Genomic DNA, 20,562 nt, shown 5'->3' on the forward strand with positions numbered 1-20,562 from the left:
CCACGGCCCTGCCAGAGCGTGAGACAAGTCAGTCAGCTGCTGTGGAGGACCTGAGGCAGCCCCACAACCCACACCTGGTTAAAACAGAAATATATTCCCATAACATAACTGAATCTTAAAGAAACCAAAATTCTTACTACAGAAAATGGTAAATACCTTTGCAAATAGTTTAATAGCATGTATCATAATCTGAAATACACCCTAACCTGACAGTTAACAGCTCTATTCCTGGGATCAGATCCTTCTAGAATAGAAAAACATGACTTACACACACTTACATGCAATACACATGTTAAGGATGTTTGTATACTGTGTCGTGCACTATAGGTAGATAACATAATGTATGTTAAGGATATATATTACATATGTTTTGTGTATATTTTTAAACAAAATATTAATTAATATAATTGGAAAAATATGTCCTTTAATATCTTTCTGATAATCACGTAAGGCTGAATATGTCTAAATATATGTGTGACACTTATTTAAAAATGAATAGTGACCCAAATTAGAATTGCTTTATAGCAACCCCTATCCAATATTAAATATCGTCCCACTCTTACCTGCCATGTCCCTCACTCCCCTTCCTGGGAAACTGCAGGTCATCCGTGTTTCCCCTCGGTGGGTTTCCGTCAGCAGCGCAGTCAGCCGCACCGGCGTACAGATTGCCTGATGGCTCTGCTTCGTTATTTCTGTACTTTCTCCTTTCTTCAACCTTTAATGAAGAGCGAACAGAAGGATAACTGGATTCTCAAAATAATAGAGACTTTTGTGGGAGGGGCTGAGGACATGGTTCCACGGTCAAGAGCGCTGATTTGGTTCTCTCACAGGGTGGTTCACAACCATCGGTACCTCGTGCTCCAGGGGACCCAATGTACTCCTCTGACCTCTGTCGGCACCAGGCACACTCTTAGTGAACACATGTACATGCAGGCCAAGCAGGCCCACACGGAAACTAAACCTTTAAAAAAGTCATTATTCAATGGAAAAGGAATTCTTCTTTCCTTAAAAGCCTTTAGTTTTCATTGATTTTTTTTTTTTTTTACCATGTGACAGTTTAGCCAGGATTTGGATCTGACACTCCAGTCCCATGTTTTGATATTGAGAAAAAAGAATGATGTGCAGAATTTTATTCTCAAGAGTTCTTTCTGGGGCTGGAGAGGTGGCTCAGAGGTTAAGAGCACTGACTGCTCTTCCAGAGGTCCTGAGTTCAATTCCCAGCAACCACATGGTGGCTCACAGCCATGTGTAAGGGATCTGGTGCCCTCTTCTGTGCAAATGTACATGCAGGCAGAATATACATAAACATAAAGAAATCTTTAAAAAAATAGTTCTTCCTGAAAGGCTGTATATTTTAAGGGAACCTTATTTTTAAATAATCAAAGAGTATATGCAAAGAAAACAATTGAAATTTTACCAATGTTTTTAGCTGTTTCTAACTCACTGGCCTGTAACTGAGAGGTAGACACTAACTTACTTACCCCAGTCTGCAACCATACAGGGACCACAGACTTAACGATCTATTGTTTGTTTGCACTGCCCTCAAGTGAGTGCTACACTTAACTAAAACCACATTAGAAGGCTTTGCTGTGTTTTGTTTTTAGTGATACAAAGGCTTACCTCATCATACATTAGAGTAGAATAAGTTCCTTTCTTAAAGATCACCAAATGGAGAGGAGGCAAACTTTATTAAGTGCCAAGGTCAATAAATACCAATTAGAAAGAAGATCAACATTAATTCCAATTATAAACTATGACGGTATAGTCATTTATATGAAGTCCAGTCCTAATACAGTCTCCTACTCAGTAAAGATGGCGGATGAAGCCACTTAGGGTATTTGCCAGTTTCTGATGATGATCATCCGTATTGCCCAGTACCCCAATACCGAGGCCTCCCTCCAGAGCTGAGACTCTCTACCAGGTGATGGAGGTTATTTTATGTGCTGCTTCAGAAGATAGTTTAAAGGTTATGTCGTGGGGTTACTGAGCTCCCCGACTCTGCTACTTCTGCCTCTCAGTGCTGCGGTTACCAACACACGTGCCCATCTTGGGATTGTTCTATATGAATGTTGGGGATTCAAACTCAGGTCTATAGATTCTTATACGGCAAGCACTCTTACCCAAGGACGAATCTCCCTGGCTCTATTTCAAATTTTATAACTCGATAATAATGTTGTTAAAATGAAGTATTAGAGGCTAAGAGATGGTTCAGTGGTTTAGAGCACATGCTGTTCTTGCAGAAGTGAGTTTGGTTCTCAGACCCTGTTGAACTCATAATTGCTTCTAACTCTAGCTCCAAGGGGGTCCTCTACCCTCTTCTGGCTTCTGCACACATAAGCACTTGCCCATACACATATACATGGAATTAAAAATAAAACCTGTTTTGAAATCAAATATTAAATTATCATCTACTGATCCTAAGAAAGGCTGGTCCAAATGATACTCATCCAACATGCTGTCTTACTAAAGCAAGAGCACAGTAAACTGGCGGCTCAGCTGTCTCGTACCTTTTGCTGGCTGTCTTCACTGCCTCTGAGCCTTGTCTGCTCTTCTGGCTCTGCAATCAAATGCACACACTGAGTTAAAATAAACTTCTTTACTAGACAAAAACTTATAAATCTAGAAAAATAAACAATTTGTTTTTCTTCTAAGAGTTTAAGTTATGCTTAATCATTAGCTATAAAGCTAGACATTTACTACCTTAGGGAAAGACTCCTAATTATCCAAAACTTCAACAAATCACTCAGACACTATCTGGAGCCAAATTCCTAACATATAAAATCTCAATGACTCACGCACAAATTCACTCAACATAAATACATCCTGAGGGACAAACATTAAAAATACCTGAGACTCACATAACATAAACAAAACCATACACTCATAGTGCACACAACTCCGTCTCCTGAGAGCGGCTCTGGCTTCCAAAATGACGGCTGCTTCTTACACCCTATATCACTGAACACTGCACTGCATCTGAAATGCTCCCGCCACTGTTCCCATGGAGTTTACTTCAAACCTTGAGCAGAGTTGTCTTTTTCGTGACTAACAGGAGTTGCTTTCCTTGGGGCTAACTTAGCAATTTTCCCAGCACATCTTTACCACCTGAGCTGTATTTTCCCCCCTTACACGTGTGTTCTTTTTGCTGCTGTACTAGACAGGTCAATTTTTAAAAACCATCTGCATATAAAGATTTCTATTTTCCTCAAGACCCAGTTCTTGAGTTCCTACTAAGGGCTAGCACTAGGCCTTGGGATCAAAGGCAGTTAATGAGAGGTGTGAAGGATGGCTTTTCTAAAGGTAAACCATTGGGTTGGCCAGATAAAGGGCAGAAAAGGATCATCAGTTCAAGAAAGGCAGCGGTGTGAGAGCGGTGCCAAGTGGGATGGTAAGAAGAGGACATCATCAGCAATTTAGTAATGTCAGAAACAGGAGAGAGAAACAGAAGAAAAAGTCAAAGATTGAAAGCTGGGCAGAAGTCAGCATGTGAGTGTTACAGGCAACTGTGGGATGTGTGGCTCTAATATTAAAGACTGCACTGATGACAGACAAGTGCCACTGGGGGGGTTGGTGTTGAGTGTGAGGGCCAGAGGAATGGAAGTCAATAAATCAGTAGAAGTCAGCAGCAAAATAATGGGGGTGGAGATCTGGACTGAGGGAATATTTCTAGAAATAGTTAGGATATAACATTATCCGGGACTAGAACAAAAAAATTTCATTTAACAAAAAAATGTACAAAATTTAGCTCTTAAATATTAAACTCTTTTCATTACAAAAAGTATCAAATATGCAAAAAGAAACTACTTGTGTTTATTTTGTAGTGTGGCCTCACATCTTCGTATGTTAACGGAATCCACTCATTTACAATGCTAACGAAATATGTGAAAATGATATCTACAGTATTATAAAGATATGCAGAAGCACTCTAGAGTTGAAAGTTTGTTTATTCTGTTTTCTGTCTGTACGAGGCACACAAGCCGTGCAGAATGTAATTTCCTAACGGGAAATATGTCCAACACTCGTCACTCTGTTTCCTCCTCAGGACAGCTTGGCAGATCCTGTGCGTGGCGTCCGAGCTCTTGACCCTCACTGTGCTACAAATGCCCTTTTAATATCAGCTTAACAAAATCTTTGATGAGTCTTAGGCAAGGTCAAATCAGGGTCATGATCTCATTAATCTGAGCATAAAGTTTTCACTTCTTAGGACATAAATGACACAAATTTAATTTGTACCAAGTTTCTCTTGAAGAAGTCCCATAGCCTCCTTTATGTTCCAAACTCGACACTCACCGTGGAGTGCTATGTCACATGTCCCCTACCCCATTCACTCAGAGATGTCCAATTATCTATTTCCTTTCCATCTATTAGTGCTACTTATTTGATGCACACCGAGTATTTTCAGAGCTCCCTTTTTTTTTCCAGTTTTTTTTTTATTTTTTTATTTTTTTATTAACTTGAGTATTTCTTATATACATTTCGAGTGTTATTCCCTTTCCCGGTTTCCGGGCAAACATCCCCCTCCCCCCTCCCCTTCCTTATGGGTGTTCCCCTCCCAACCCTCCCCCCATTGCCGCCCTCCCCCCAACAGTCTAGTTCACTGGGGGTTCAGTCTTAGCAGGACCCAGGGCTTCCCCTTCCACTGGTGCTCTTACTAGGATATTCATTGCTACCTATGAGGTCAGAGTCCAGGGTCAGTCCATGTATAGTCTTTAGGTAGTGGCTTAGTCCCTGGAAGCTCTGGTTGCTTGGCATTGTTGTACTTTTGGGGTCTCGAGCCCCTTCAACAGAGCTCCCTTTTTACGACACGGATAAACATCATAAATTTACAAGGATAAACAATATCCAAAGTGATCCACTCTCTCCCACGTAGAATCAGAAAGAGTCTTATTCCACATAAAATCAAAGGGTGGATAAAAAGGAGATAGGGGATGCGAACATAACAGAAGTATTTGTTTCTTTTTTCCTTTCTCAGCACAGTGACCAGACTTAAGCTTTCTAAGGCAAAAAGGAAAATAAGAACCATTTCACCACTAAAGTCCCCTGTCATTCGACACTGTGGTGGTTTGAATATGCTTGACCCTTACTGTTAGGAGGTGTGGCCTTGTTGGAGGACGTGTGTCACTGTGGGGGTGGGCTTTGTAGCCCCGCCAGTACAGAAGAGCGATAGACACTGACAATTATGGGGACCTGAGAAAAGAAAGAAGCCACTACCATAGCATGTGGCTACACAGCTAGTCATAGCATGATGTTACATGGCTAGTCATGGCATGATGTTACATGGCTAGTCATAGCATGATGTTACACAGCTAGTCATAGCATGATGTTACATGGCTAGTCAGAGCATGATGTTACACAGCTAGTCATAGCATGATGTTACATGGCTAGTCAGAGCATGATGTTACACGGCTAGTCATAGCATGATGTTACATGGCTAGTCATAGCATGATGTTACATGGCTAGTCATAGCATGATGTTACATGGCTAGTCATAGCATGATGTTACATGGCTAGTCATAGCATGTGATTACACAGCTAGTCATAGCATGATGTTACATGGCTAGTCATAGCATGATGTTACATGGCTAGTCATGGCATGATGTTACATGGCTAGTCATAGCATGTGATTATACACGGCTAGTCATAGCATGATGTTACATGGCTAGTCATAGCATGCACTTACATGGTTAGTCAGCTGAGAAACAGAGGCAAGCGCAGTTACCACTTGCTTTAGAGTTGTGGTTCCCAACCTGTGGGTCACAACCCCTCTGGGGACTGAATGATCCTTTCACAGGGGCTGCAAGTCAGACATCCTGCATGTCAGATATACCTATAATTCATAACAGTAGCAATGAAATAATTTTATGGTTGAGGTCACTCTAACATAAGAAACTGTATTAAAGGGTTGTATTAAAGAACTGTATTCAATAAAGCATTAGGAAGGTTGGGAATCACTGCTTTAGAAGACTTCTGTCTTCTCATCTGTAAACCTACAGATTTCCGGAGGTTTCACCAGAAATCCCATTTACACTAAAAGATAATGCCCTTGCGTGGCCCTGGTTTTACCTTATCAGATCATAATCCCATTCAAGAAACCCCTAGAGCCACTTTATAGTCTCATTTATCAAAGCAAGATGAAGATGTAAAAGAAAAACAAGGTTTCCAGACAACTCTCAGAGAGCCATCAAAGTGATACGCTAATGCTTACACACGCGATCCTCCCGGGAAGCCCACACACACTGCTGGGCATGCCTTCTTTACTACGTCTCCCTTAGCTCTGCTTCGGAGCCACAGCTCCACATGCCGCCTGCATACACACACTTACGCGTGCTTTTATTCATTTCTTGAGTGTCTTTCTCTCTACTCTTAATAAAAACCTCTTCTGTTTCATCTTGGCTAGTCTGAACACTCTTCTGTGTTGAAGCCACAAACCCTGAGTTTGACTTAGTTGAAGCCCCTGAGCCATTAAGGTAACTCCTGGCCTCCAAAGGCGACAGTGTGGTGCCTACCAATGACAGGAACCAAAGAAGATGCTGTTTTATTCACTTCAAATCTTTCTAATGAGACTGGGAGTAAAATCGTCTGGGAATCAGAAGACAGCATTCCCAGGGTGTAATGCACCTCCCTCTGCAGGACCCCACAATTTACCTGGTTTGAAAGTCTGCACATCCTTCATCCCCACTGTCTCTGATTTGTTCAGAACAGGAGCCCTCCTTTCCACGGCAGGCTGGACGGGTTTGAAAACAGTATTCAACAAACGTATTCTCCATAAGGCATGTAGTGAAAACGCACGAGGAAATATTACTATACCTTCATGATTGGACACCTCCTGGGGGCCTCTGTAAAGCAAAAGGAATGTGTAATTTATTATATATACGTATGGTTATCAACAATCTATTTATGCGGGAACTATGGCGCTGACCCTCATGATACATTTGGAAGTGATCGGCTCCGCTCTCCCCCTCTGATAAGGCCACCCACGCGTTGGAAATATATTCAGTAAAGAACAAGACAGTAAGCTTGACAAGACATGCAGTTAGGACTCAAAGTGAGGTCTGTCCAGTGACCATGACTAGAACAGAACCGTGTGTGTTTTCGCCAATGTAAACAAGCTGATGGGCAGACAGAAACACGATGGTTAGTTAGGAGAAAAGAAAGTCATGGCTGTGAAGATACACTGTGGAGACGATGGCAAATGCGTGTCTTTAATGCAGCACACCAGGACGGTTTATTACATTATACTACAAGCATTTATCCGGTTTCTCAGTTTACCCTACAATTTTAGAAAATACAAAGACAGAGTAATAGTTCGGTTCAACGTACAACTCATTTTCACCAGAGATTTTTTTAAATCGATTAGACTTAGATATATACTTGTAGAATAACAGTTGATAAAAAATACCATTTTCCATACCCATGTGGGCTACTGGAATGCCTACAGTTCTGGACTCCTCTAGCTTAGCCATCTTAAAGCTTCTTGATCCGCTCATGCAGGAAGGTATATAAGTCACATCTGAGAAACAACGCACATGTCTTAATATTAAATGGTTGTCAAGGAAAAGTAAGCTGAGTCATCAGATAGTAGAACCGTAGATACTAGTAAACTTTTATTTCAAAATCGGTTTAATATTTATTCAAAATAATTAAGAAACAAACCACAATGCTTTGCTTTAAAATAGTTTGGTTTAGGGGTTGGGGATTTAGCTCAGTGGTAGAGCGCTTGCCTAGCAACCGCAAGGCCCTGGGTTCGGTCCCCAGCTCCGAAAAAAAGAAAAAAAAATAGTTTTGTTTAGCTGTTAACTATGTTAATCTTTAATAGGTTTTCATGAAATAACTATTTCTTCAGAAAATTAGCTATCTCAAAAGACAGCAAAGGTTTCCATTTCTAATTAATCCAATCCACATAACATAACGAGACCCAGGTCTCTGGTCCCTGTTAGTGTTCAGATGACATCTGTGGAGCTACGGTAAACCAAATTCTAACACCACTTTCTAATCCCAGTAACACTGAGGCAGCGAGAGCCCAATGTGAGCTCCCCAGAGCCCTGTGTCAGTTCCAACAGCACTGGTCTCTTCCCTCAGCCTCCTTCCCACAGAAGTTACTCGTCTCCAGTGATCGCTAGATCTTTACATGCATGACCTTCACTTTGCATGCTTTCTACGGACCAGTCCAATGCCTTCTTCTTTTGAACTCAGCAGTAACTCTGAATTACTATCCCTATTTCTCCTTCCTTTTGAACTTCCTAGCCGGAAGCATGCCCGGTCTGTCTTTCTAACTCTCAGATACTCAAAGCATAATATCCCCATTTCCTGTGTTTCATATTCAACTTCTTAGGTTTTACTTAGAATATAATTAGAAATATTTTCTAATTATGTAAAAACAAAAAGACTGAAGGAATAGTCAGTGAGAAAAGGGGATGTAAGAGTCATAGATAGAAAGTTTGTTTTGGGTTAACTATTAAAGGAAGGGAAATGCTTTTAAGTGTGAAAATATGTCGAGTGGTCATAAGTAGCCTAAAGCAAAGGATTTTTTTTTTTAAAGGAAAACAGATGAAAACAAACTAGAAGGTTAAAGCTTGTCCCTAAGAGTGTGGAAAAGGTGACACTTAAAACCATGCGGTGGGCTCTCTCTTTTTCTTCTTTTTCCCTCTTTCCCCTCTTTGTCTCTGTCATCTTCAATAAACCTCTTCCACGTGGAAAAAAAAAAAAAAACAAAACTAAGGAAACTATCATGAGAGATTATGAAAAATTCCTGATGTCAGGGCTGGAGAGTGAGTGGCTCAGCACTGGCTATTCTTCCAGAGGACCTGGGTTCAATTCCCAGCACCCACATGGCAGCTCACAACTGCCTCTGACTCTAGTTCCAGGGGATCTCACACCCTCACATAGACAGGCATGCAGTCAAAACACCAATGCACATAAAATTGAAAATCCCCAGGGTCAAAATTCAGTTGATACAACATGGAATGGTTGTCACAACAGTAGTTGTGCCAGGCCAGGAGCGTGGGCGGAAGCTCTTTCTGTCATCTGAAATCTTTTGGATTCCCTTTTCAGTGTCTTGACAGCCTCACTGGAAAGGTCTTTCACTTTCTTGCTTAGGTATACTCCATGTACATTTAACTCCTCTAAGCGATTATAAGTGCTTTTTAAAACACATCTCTTTCTCTGAGAGTATACTGTTGTTGTATATGGAGGCTACTTTACCAACTATTCAAACAGGGGGCTAATGTTGAGAATTTACAAAGCACTGCAGAAGTTACAGACCAAAGAACCAAAACTACCAACCAACACATGGGCTAATGAAATGGACAGCTTTCAAAAGAAGAAACACAAACGGTCAGTAACTAACCCTGGTCATCAGGGAAACACAAATTAAAACTACTTTGAGACACCACTTCACCCTATCAGAAGAGCTGTCATCAGGAAATCTGACAGAGGATTAGTGCACTGCTGACCCTTACGGGCGGAGAAGCATCTTTGTCCAGGAGATGGTCATTAACGCAGAGACCCAGACTAGACACTGTGCACAGTGAAGAGATTCTGGAACACTCAGCTGTAAATGCAGTCAGTGTCTTTATCAAACCCGGACTCTCAAGGCGCAGAGATCTACGCAGAAGAGGAGGCAGGGAGATTCTAAGAGCCAGAGCGGGTGGAGGACTGCACATCTTCCAGGCACAACAGGAACTCACAGAGATTTGAAAACACACAGGACATGCACACGTTCAAGCCAGACACAATCCTGGCACCAAGAAGAAAAGGACACAAAGTTCTACTCTTAACAAAGAAGCTGTTTGCGATTGACACCTGCTGGAAGAGGTCAGTTTTCTCCACTGTGGTAACACCAGGTATGTCAACCATCGTCTAGAGTCGGTCCCATGCTCGGGAATAGTTGTCAACACAAAATGGAGTCCGTTATTGTTTGTATTTTTGTTTTGTTCTGCTATTATTTTTTTCTTTTAAAATATAGTATATAAAAATATTTTAAGCCAGTAAATAAGATAGATATTTCTAAATGACGCATGATGATACCACATGAATCAACATTTTTTCAAAGAATTAAAAATACTTAAAAATAAAAACGAAGGAGGTAGACACAGTTATAAGGAACTTTTAGGTAATTAAAAACCTAGAACTGATTAGCATCTTTCCAGAGTGAGCTTCCAGGGAAAAACTGGCAGAATGAGAGCTAAAACCAGGTGGCTCCATCGATTGGGAAGAGACATCAGATCCAAGACTTCGTCTAGCCTAGAAGGAAAGGACTCACATGGGACCTCTACCTACCTCCTGTCAATTAATGTTGGTTCTAGGTAATTGAATGCAGGGCCTCATACTTGCACAGCAAACAGAAAAACATAGCCAGTTTCCGTCATGCATTTTAAGGCATGTTGACTTATGACTGCTTTGCTTTGTTGGTAAAAACACTCCATGAAGCTGTTATCACACTGGAACGTGAGTCATCAACGGCCCGGTCTGGCTCCAGAAGTCAGTCTCTTTGAAGGTGAGGAACCAGCAACTGATTCATTAAAGCTAGAGAAACTGCTCTGTAATGAGCCTAATTCTAAATTCCTATTGCTCAATGTACCGTTAGAAACTAACCTCACGTTCCTATCTTCCCCAGAGAAGAAGCAGAGCTCATCCTTCTAATGGACTTTTGTCAGGACATGGCTTCCCTGAACTCTTCAGAACCAACCTCACCATTTTCTTCTTTCTGTGGTTTTAGTCTTTGGAAAGTTTTGGTGGCAATTTAGAGGCTAAGTTATACATCCCGCATGCGCATGTGGCTACAGGGAGCCGCCCACACAGCTCGTGTGTTACTCTTGGCGCCCAGCTGGTGGCGCTGTTTCTGAAGGATTTTTAAAGGTGGAGCTTCCCTAGAGACCAGTGTCCAGAGGTTTTAATGCTGTCCTCCTGCCCCTTCTCTACCTCCTAACTTCAGACACTGTGAAGCCAGCTGACTGCACCCTTTCACTATTCCTCCCTGAGGAAAGACTGGACCCCTTTGTAAGCTGCAAACCCAAATAATCCCGACGCTGTTTCACGTCAGTCACATCACCGGGTCAGGTGACAGAAGTGCAGGTAAGGCGAGGGTCCACGTGTCTGTGGGAAACAGCAACAGCTCTGCACAGTCAGGCTCTCTGACCCAGTTCTTCTCAACAGCCAGAGAGGAGGAGCTCACTCTGACCTTCCCGCATTTGGTACTGAAGCTTCCCCCAAGTTCTTCTCTGTCTCTGCTGCGTTCCTAGCTGCAGAATTACTGTAGTTTCCCGCCCACTGCAGCACGCACCCTCTTCTCGCCCTTCATCTGTCCTCTGCGCTCTCTGGCATTCTCATCTTTCCTGTCCTTTCCCCCACGCTCCGGAATAGCTTCAGATGAGCAGGTAGTGCAGCGTAGCTGTGTGGAACAGGTTACTCTGTTGCTAAACCTTGGTAACTCATTTCAAACTTTCCACCGCTTACTTCTACGTACGCCGTTACGGTTACCGAGTATTTGTCCTCAGCTGAAAACATTCTATTCTAAATAGACATCTGTCAAGTGACTTTCAAAAACTAAAACCGTTCTTACCTTCTATCTGTCCGCGCGCTCTCCTTTTTCCTGTGTGATCTTCAGTCCCAGACAGGGGAGCTACGCCGTCCAGTGACACACTCTCGGAGAGACTCTGTTGGAGCAGATATCAAAATGAGTGACGTAAAGATCTCCTGATCATTTTCTGAGATGATGCCTCAGTTTCCTGTTCAAATACTGTTAGAAAAATAAGAAGCAGCACTGAAAAGAACCCCGCCAGTAAAGAGGACTGCGTGTGTTTTCTCTCGGTCACACCCACCTCTGCTCTTCGGCTGGTTAGCAACTATGAAGGCAGGCACGGAAGGTCAGAGGAGTGCATTCATAAAAAATTAATTTGTTTTTATGCTTCAGCCAGCAACTAAACTCAGGACGCTTAGCACTACTCCTCATTCCTCATGCAATGTAAGAAGACAACTAAAAAAAACAGGTATCTTAAGAAATTCTCGGGGCTGGGGATTTAGCTCAGTGGTAGAGCGCTTACCTAGGAAGCGCAAGGCCCTGGGTTCGGTCCCCAGCTCCGAAAAAAAGAACCAAAAAAAAAAAAAAAAAAAAAAAAAAAAAGAAATTCTCGTAAGTTCACCTGCTTTAATATAGCATGAAACATTTAAATTATGTCCAATGACAGAAATGTATAAAGTCAGAATAAGAAACCTGGCCTGTACGGTAAGAAACTTCAGCGTGTGTCATAATGATTACACAGAGGGCACTGTAGAAGTTGCTACATTTAGGTAAACCAAGGCTTGGAAAAATCTAAGTAATTTTGTGTGAAATTTTTACAGCCAGCAAAAACTGGTTGACTAAAATGATAAAGAACCTCTTTTCTGTTGGTATAAATAAAAGCCCCCAAACATCAAAGGCAGAATGTGATTCCTCCCAATCAAAAAAGAACTTCCAGAATATGCAGTAAGCTTGGACAAGAAAGGATGTAAAAATGTCTAAGTGTTTGAGATGGCTAAGGAATTATTTTGTACAGAGCACACGTAGATAATGAATATTCCACTCCGTGCTTCTGACAACTGCATGCTTCGTCCCTGGACAGTTAAAGCAGAGCAATGAGCAAACACAGCTGGCCGCTCCTTGGGATGTTCTTGACTCCCGAGGGCTGGCCGCTGCTCTCATCCTTGTTGGGAGTTTGAATGTCATCCCCAGACAGAAGCCTAACAAAGCCACCTCCACTCCATCTGAGATCCAGTCTCCCTCCTGCTCCCTCTATATGAAGCAGGGAGACTGACGATAAGTTGCTTGGTCTTCTGTTCTATCGCTGCACTAACACCGAGCCTTCACTTGTAACTCAGTGTCCGACTGCCTCAGCTGTAACGGTGACCCAGTCACAGAAATTTACTCAGGGCAACGCATGTAAGCCCTTGTGAGAAAGACCTTATGTACGGAATCACTGTATCTTCCAGGTTACCTCAGTCAGTGATTGGCTGACACTTTTCCAAAATGAAGATCCCAGTGCCCCTGCACTGTCCGTCCTCTCCTTGATACTACGGCTCCTCCTTTCGTTTTGAGGAGCACGGGGATCATGCTGCCACACGTGTAGCTGTCACATGAGTGGACGCATTTCACTCCTCACAAGACGGGCTTACGTTCTCACCCCTCCTGTGCATCTCACGTCTTTATGGCACAACGAAGTCTCTGACATTCAGACAGGTTAACTCCTCCCCCCCATTCTATAAATATTAAATGCCAGAACCAAGTATGGCCATGTCTTTTGACTGTGGTGGTTCCAGTATGCATGGCTGCTACACTTCTAAGCCACCCCTAACTCTTTCTATGATGGTGTCATTAAAATAGATCATCATGGACGATGGATCCTACACCGGCACTAAATGCATTTCATCTCTGAAGATGATTTACATCTATTACAGGAGAAATTAAGTTAAAACAAACTTAACCAAAACTGCTACAGCTCCACAGAGTTACACTGATTCTTTTCTTTCTCCTGACAGTTCCCTTGCGGATTTATACTTTACAACCCAGGTTGAATGACACTTTCAAGTCTCACCTGCTATCTTTTCAGGTTTCAGGAGTAAAAAAAAAAAAAAATCGCAGTCCACACTTTCCCTCTGAATGACACAGGACTTGTACACACCCACATCTATCACAGAATCTTTCAGGTCACAGGTTGATACGACTTTTTAATTTGTACTTAAACTTAGTCTAAAGTGGTTCCTCTGACGCCTACATCTGTAAGTGAGGCATGCAAATGAGCAGAATTGTGTTACGAGCAGCACCTGGTATCTAAGTATTGTCTATGGGTTGAAAATGAGAGGAAACCGCCCCTCACAGGCACACGCAGGCGAGAGAGTGAGCAGCTCCATTTGTTTTGTCCGTACCTCAGAATCCCAAGGTGAGTCTTCATCTTCGTCTTCTCCCAATCCCAACGCAGACATCATTTCTGTGGAACACAGTCACATGCAAATTAGTGAGGACACGCATCACTGAAGTTTAAGTGCGTGCATGTTTATCTACAGCCACAAAATTACAATAAAAATGATATCAGGAAAGAGTTTCGGCTGGAGCAGCTTCGGGCAACTGAGAGTAGAAAGAAAGCAAAAGAAAACGTAGATACTGGCTTGGTTCTTGATGCTTCAGTGCTCTGTAACAGCACATGAGATGGAGTGTTGGCTATCTCACCACTTTTATTACTTCTGTGCCAGCCGTCAGCACGGACTAAACTGTCATGTGATTGCTCCTGTGAAGCGCTTTCAATGATATCCTTTCCGTTTTCTTCTCCTTCAATTGCAGGATCAGCTGCTCCTTCCTATGGGAAGAAAACAGCAACTTCACTCACCCTGCAGATCACAGGGTGCTTGCTAGTCACTGTTTGGTGAGAATGGGCGACACGGGCCACAGTCAGTAAGGGAAAGGTCGTGCCTTCGGTCTGAGGTGGACAAAGGACCTGGAAGGCAGTTATGAAACGTGCATTCGGAGGAGGATGTGAGGCTGAAAGACAGCTCGGCAGTTAGGGGCACTTGCTGTCTTCGGAGGACACAACTGCAGTCCTCAGTACCCATCAGAAGCTCAGATCCAGGTTTAATTCCAGGTCCAGGGCATCTGGTGCCTCTGGCCTGCATCCTTACGTACATGCAGCAAGAGAATTATGACCCAACATTTACATGGAAAGAGAAAGGAGCTCCCCAAGCAATCAAACAGTAAGCCTGGGCTTTAAAGATGAGAGAATTGTACGCACCACAGGGTCGGGTGACTGACAGGACGGGGAGAGAGTCTGGACTCTGGCTGGTGATTCAGGCTCAATCCCAGTGGCATCTTCGTTTTCACTAGCGGAATTGCTATCGTCAAACAGGGCTCTACTGTCTGGTTCCTCAAAGCCACATTTTGTTTCTGTTACGAAAAGGGAAAGAATACATGTAAAAACTTTTAAATCAATGAAGAGCACAAGAACAGGCCATCTTTAAATGACTCACGGTTTTTCTTAGACTGCTGGGCAGCTGTCCACAACTCTGTTAAATTAATTTTGGGAACGTTCTAGAAAAACAAAAGTAATTTTGAAAATAACATTACAATAAGGCAAATATTCGCTCTTACTATCTTATATTTTTAGTTGTGAGCCTAGCCTTTAATGGCTGACTCTCTAGCCCACCGCTCTTACTATCTGATCTAACACCAAGAGTGTGTTTCTGAATCCTTAAGGTAGATTCAAATATTAACCATGCCATTTACGAGTCTACAGACTTCAGCTGCACGAGGATTATGGGATAGGAATATCATCAAAATTTTACTCTCCTTACACCTGATTATCGTGCAAATTTTATGATATCCTTTAGTATATGATTTAAATGAAATAACCTAGAACAAAAATTTATTCCCAATCTAGAGTACTTCTGAAAACACTAGCATTTAAAAAAATTTAAAATACCTTGAACGTATCACCGTGACCTATATTTGTGTGATTGTTTCTAAAGGAGAAGCTGTGAAGGTTTACTTTCTGTAGTTCATGAGTTGAAACTGCAAACAGTGTAAGTGATTTCACCCTGGGTGCCCAAAGTGACATGCAAATTATTATATGTGTTTAGTTCTTTCTAACAAAGAGGAAGGAAAAAGAATAAATCTTGTGAGGCAAAGCCATATGCAGGGACCGAAGAAAAGTATAACTAAACATGCCAACCATGGAGAAAAGGCACTGACAGAAGACACAAGTGTCATGTGTGAAGGTGCAGGCTGTGGCGAAGTCACAATACAAAGTAGGGGAGGGACAGACGGAGTGAGGAGGGAGGGAAAGTATGAATGAGTTTAAATGAAGAGGAAAGGAGAAAAGTGCTAGTTAGAGTCGCTTCGATGAACACCATGACCAAAGAGACTGGGGAGGAAAGGGTTTATTTGGCTCACACTTTCCACATCACTGTTTATCACTGAGGGAAGTCAGGACAGGAACCCAAGCAGGACAGGAACCTGGGGGCAGGAGCTGATGCAGAGGCCATGAAGGGTGCTGCTTACTGGCTTACTTCCCCTGGCTTGCTCAGCTTGCTTTCTTATAGGACCCAGGACCACCAGTCCAGGGACGGCCCCAACCCACCATGAGCGAGACCATCCCACATGAATCACTAATGAAGAAAATGCCCTACAGCGGGATCTTATGGAAGCGTCTTCTCAGTTGAGATTCCCTCCTTTCAGATAACTCTAGCATGTGTCAGTTGAGATAAATCTAGCCAGCATGACATTTAAGCCTAAGATTGGTAAAAAGAAGTACGAGAACTGTGAATCACAGTACATTCCAAATAATGATTTGCAATGCCATTTTGAAGACATTAGTATAATGAAAGTTTAATTCTATAAGTACATAATGCTTAATCATGTCTGGTTACCACTACCTGAGGCATGTAACATCATTCCTAGATAAAGAAGACATTGGGAAAAGCATTGCTCTATTAATTTCCTACTTGGAGAAGATTTGCTAGTTGGAACTCTATGGGTAACATAGATTAAAAAAATCTATTATGTATCCAATAAGGCAAAGATATTTTAACCTCATTCCTGATCTAACTCCACGGTTTCAGACAGCTGGTGCCTCCTTCTCGTAACACTTCTCTAACCTGGTTTGTTTTGTCTTTTTAACAGTGACATTTCCTCAGTGTCACAGAAGCTTACATGTAAACATCACAAGGAGAATATGTTTTTAAGAATTCAGTGGGTTTTATGGTTTTATATGTGACATTTCCTTGACCTGAGTTTACATTAAAGGAGTTTAAAGGTGAGTCATGTTTCTAGAAACTCAAGAGACAATGTTTGGGGCAGAATATCTACTCTTTTTTTTTTTTTTCCTGAGGGAACGACACCAGGCATAGACTGTAATAACCACATGGAGACCAAGGATAGAAATAGAGAAAAAGTTCACCTGAAAACTGTATCACACTAAGAGGTGTCCAAGGAAAAAGACACACAGAAACTGCATGCTGTGTGTTTACACTCTTGAAACTGAAGTCACCACAGAGTTCATGATTTACTGTATGTACAAGCTGGGCCCATCCAAGATTTAATTTAGGTATAACAGACTCACATCTTTATGGACTTTCCAGCTCATTCACTTTCAGCCTCTAGCTCCCCACGGGACAATCAGTCTTTGATATTCACCAAAATAAAATATAATTTAACAAGTCATTGTTCTATAAAATGTTTCTCTGATCAATATTCCACATACAACAATGATAGATTGTCACTAAATTTTAAGAGGGAACATTCAGCCAAACAAATTTAAACGATTATTTTCACAAAACTGCATGTTACCTTGGTATCAAAGTTATAGTCATCCTCATCTGATGTAGGCCAGGAGTCGGCAGGATCAGGTATGTGAGAAGACCTTAGAACAACAGCCAACAGAAATTGTAAGACAAGCTCTTTTATTTATTTGTGCATTTGTATATATGCACACACACACACATGCTTGCATGACAAAAGAGGGCATCAGATCCCATTACTGATGGTTGTGAGCCACCATGTGGGTGCTGGGAATTGAACTCAGGATCTCTGGAAGAGCAGCCAGTACTTAACTGCTGAGCCACCTCTCCAGTAGTAAGGGAGTGCTTAAAAGAAATCTAAGAGGGGTTGGGGATTTAGCTCAGCGGTAGAGTGCTTGCCTAGCAAGCGCAAGGCCCTGGGTTCGGTCCCCAGCTCCAGAAAAAAGAAAAAAAAAATCTAAGAACATATCAGTAATTGGTATAGTGAACATCTCTTGGAGGATATGATTCAAATTTGGCCTCTTCTCATAAAGCCTTTAGTTGCCTCTTCCTGCCTCCACTTCTCCGACTCTGAAATAGTCAAGACTCACTCTTCGTTCCATATTAAAATGCAAAGTCAACATGTTGGCGGGCCTATGAACAAGGTTTCTAAACCTGCCTGTGCTAATGACTGTGCTGATATCTCATCGATAGCTGACATCACTTTTGCCTTCTGAACTGAAGAGAATCTGATAACCTAAAACATGGGACAAACTGCACTGCCCTGTTTACCCTGTTTAAACACTCAGCATGCAGCCTGGAAAGGCCCTGTTAAGACCCTATGAGCCAGGTCTGACGGCACATGCCTGCAATCAGAGTGCTAAGACTGCTCCAAGTCAAAGGTCAGCCTGGTTTACAGTGCTGCAGGCCATGGAAGGCTCTACAGTAAGACCTATCATCCTATAGCTTCCAGGTACCTTAAAACACTATCGGGAATCCCATGAAATACTTAAAGAGTTTAAAAATGAAATTTAAGCAAACTTCAGTACAAACTATTGTGTTGGCAATACATTTTCTACAGATTAAAACATTAAAACTGGGGCTGGAGAGATGGCTCAGAGCAGAGGTTAAGAGCACTGGCTTCTCTTCCAGAGGTCCTGAGTTCAATTCCCAGCAATCGCATGGTTGGTGGCTCATAATCTCTGGTGCCCTCTTCTGGCGTGTAGGCAGATCACTCTATAATTAATAAGCAACTATAAAAGTCCAATCATTTTCCTAAGTAGGTTGTGTACTACTTGCGTATACATAAACTACCAATCCCTTGAAGCCTACCAGAGCCCACCTGGCATCCAAGTACCCAAGGAAGGCTGGGAAAGGGTTATGGATGACATCAGCAATTGGGGCCAAAAGCTGCTGACTTTTGGCAATTTTACTTTCTTGCTATTCTGGGGCTGGAAGCTGGTGGCTTTTGGCAATTTAGCTCCTGTTGATAGCAGCAGGGGAGTAAGAAAAAAAAATGCTTAGTTACTTGGGCTCCTTTCTCTTTGGCTGAAGGCCCCTTGCTGACCAGGCAAGAGGCTTGGAGTTCACTAACTCTTCATGAGCCAGGGAGAAAAGAAAAGAAACTCAGTATCTCTGTCTCTCTGTCTCTCTGTCTCTGGCTGGGGCCCGGGCACCTGTTTCATCAATTTCACAAGTGCATGTGCACAGTTACATACATACACATATACCTACATACAACTGTCTATACACATTTGGTGGATGGAGCAGAGCTGAAAGCCACGCTTTATCTTTTCTCTCAGCCTTTTTCTACCTTCTTTAAGTTCTTTATAAAATTACCTCATAAATAAAACGCTACACAAAAGGAGAGCACAGGAAGATATGGATAGTAAGTTCAAAGCGGTGTTTGACTCTAAAAGCTTGCTGTAAGCTCAGAGCAACTGTTTCCCATGGCCTTGCTTTCTCATGGTGCGCACCTCATCCCTGGACCTGACCTAGAATGCTTTTCCTTGATCATAAATTTGTCCCAAGCCTATTTTCTTCTTAGTGCAGTTTATGAAAGGTCATTGTATTCCTCATCATGCAGCCTTTACTTGCTACTCTATGAGGAGGGGGCACATTCCATTCCTGATTCTAACTTTATTACATCATTCTGGTAAAACAACTAAAACCATCTCTGTAAACTTTCTTCCTAAAATTTAAATCAAGTCAGGAAGGCTATTAAGTCATTAATTCATCTTAACAGCATTAAGTCCTGAAAGTTCTTCTTCATGTTGATCTGTAGGAATCTTGTCCAATAAGGTGGGCCAATGCCCAGGACTCATTAGGCCACATAATAGTGACAGGAAGGGCGTCTCAGCAGTGAGACGCAATCCTGGGACGAAGGAGGCCATGCCTCTCATGCACACCCATTGCAGTCGTGCAAAATGGTGGACCATCTCCAGAAAACTCACTTGCTTGCTCTGGTCTTTCCTAGATGGCTTCTGTCAGAAACCAATCCTAGGTACCCAGTCACTGTACCTTTGACTTCCCTACGAACCATCTAAATACCTTCATCCCCAGAGGACTCAACTCCTAGGTCCCTTTCCTGTGGGGTTCAATGGCAACCTTCAACCTTTAAACTTTCACCTTACAAAGGCACGGCTCCTGAGACAAGGATGGGCTCAAATGACAGTAGGCAGTGACTCTCCATCCTGTGAATGACCTCTCCATCGTCTGCCACTCACCTGCCAGATGCTCGTGACTTCCTAGGCTTCTGCTACACCTTCTGATGCCCACACAAGGACACCCGTCAGCTGAGAAGAGACACGGACACCTCCAGTCTGCGGGTTCCTGAGAGGCTCTACACTCTACACTACCTTCTGTGAACCGGGGTGACAGCAGAGGTGGAGCCAACACTCCTGTCTACTAAAAGTCCACCCAGCAGTTCAGACTATTTTAACAGTTTTCAGTAGAAACCTCCTTAAAATTCTGAAATTCTATTGGTTTTCACTTTGTGTAAGAGTATCATGAATACTTAGTTGACAGAAAATGGGAAAGAATAATTTATTTTATTTGAGAAACATTAGTTGTGGAAACTAAATACAAGTTCAAAATGGCTAAGGAAACGAGAAGAGAACTGGCGGGTGCAGCAATCAGAGGCACTCACTACACAAGTGTAGCAACCAGAAGTGGGGTCCCCGGAACCCACATAAATGCCAGAGGGACGTGGCCGCTCTTCTGCGATTCCAGCCTCAGAAGGTGGAAGCAGGATCCCCACAGTGAGAAAACTTGCAGGACCAGCCATATTGGCAAGTTCAGGGTTAATTCAGAGCCCCTACCCTCA

At 42.5% G+C, this 20,562-nt stretch overlaps 1 protein-coding gene across 4 annotated transcripts in view; it reads right to left on the reverse strand.

Annotated features, from left to right (window-relative positions):
• Ankrd26 (ankyrin repeat domain containing 26) overlaps positions 1-20,562 on the reverse strand; it is a 69,421-nt gene that overhangs the window by 35,532 nt on the left and 13,327 nt on the right. For 3 of the 4 annotated variants that reach the window (XM_039108799.2, XM_232319.10, XM_008763271.4), the window contains exons 7-17: positions 17,308-17,380; positions 14,991-15,051; positions 14,756-14,907; positions 14,200-14,326; positions 13,899-13,960; positions 11,560-11,653; positions 7,411-7,509; positions 6,807-6,835; positions 6,645-6,723; positions 2,508-2,557; positions 564-715 (exon numbers count right to left, since the gene is read on the reverse strand). In XM_039108799.2, the coding sequence (XP_038964727.1) occupies positions 564-715; positions 2,508-2,557; positions 6,645-6,723; positions 6,807-6,835; positions 7,411-7,509; positions 11,560-11,653; positions 13,899-13,960; positions 14,200-14,326; positions 14,756-14,907; positions 14,991-15,051; positions 17,308-17,380 (978 nt within the window). The remainder of the gene's footprint in view (positions 1-563; positions 716-2,507; positions 2,558-6,644; positions 6,724-6,806; positions 6,836-7,410; positions 7,510-11,559; positions 11,654-13,898; positions 13,961-14,199; positions 14,327-14,755; positions 14,908-14,990; positions 15,052-17,307; positions 17,381-20,562) is intronic. The other variant, XM_006237217.5, reaches the window with a different exon arrangement.

The sequence above is a fragment of the Rattus norvegicus genome, chromosome 4 (genome assembly GCF_036323735.1).
Source record: "Rattus norvegicus strain BN/NHsdMcwi chromosome 4, GRCr8, whole genome shotgun sequence".
NCBI classification, from domain to species: Eukaryota; Metazoa; Chordata; class Mammalia; order Rodentia; family Muridae; genus Rattus; species Rattus norvegicus.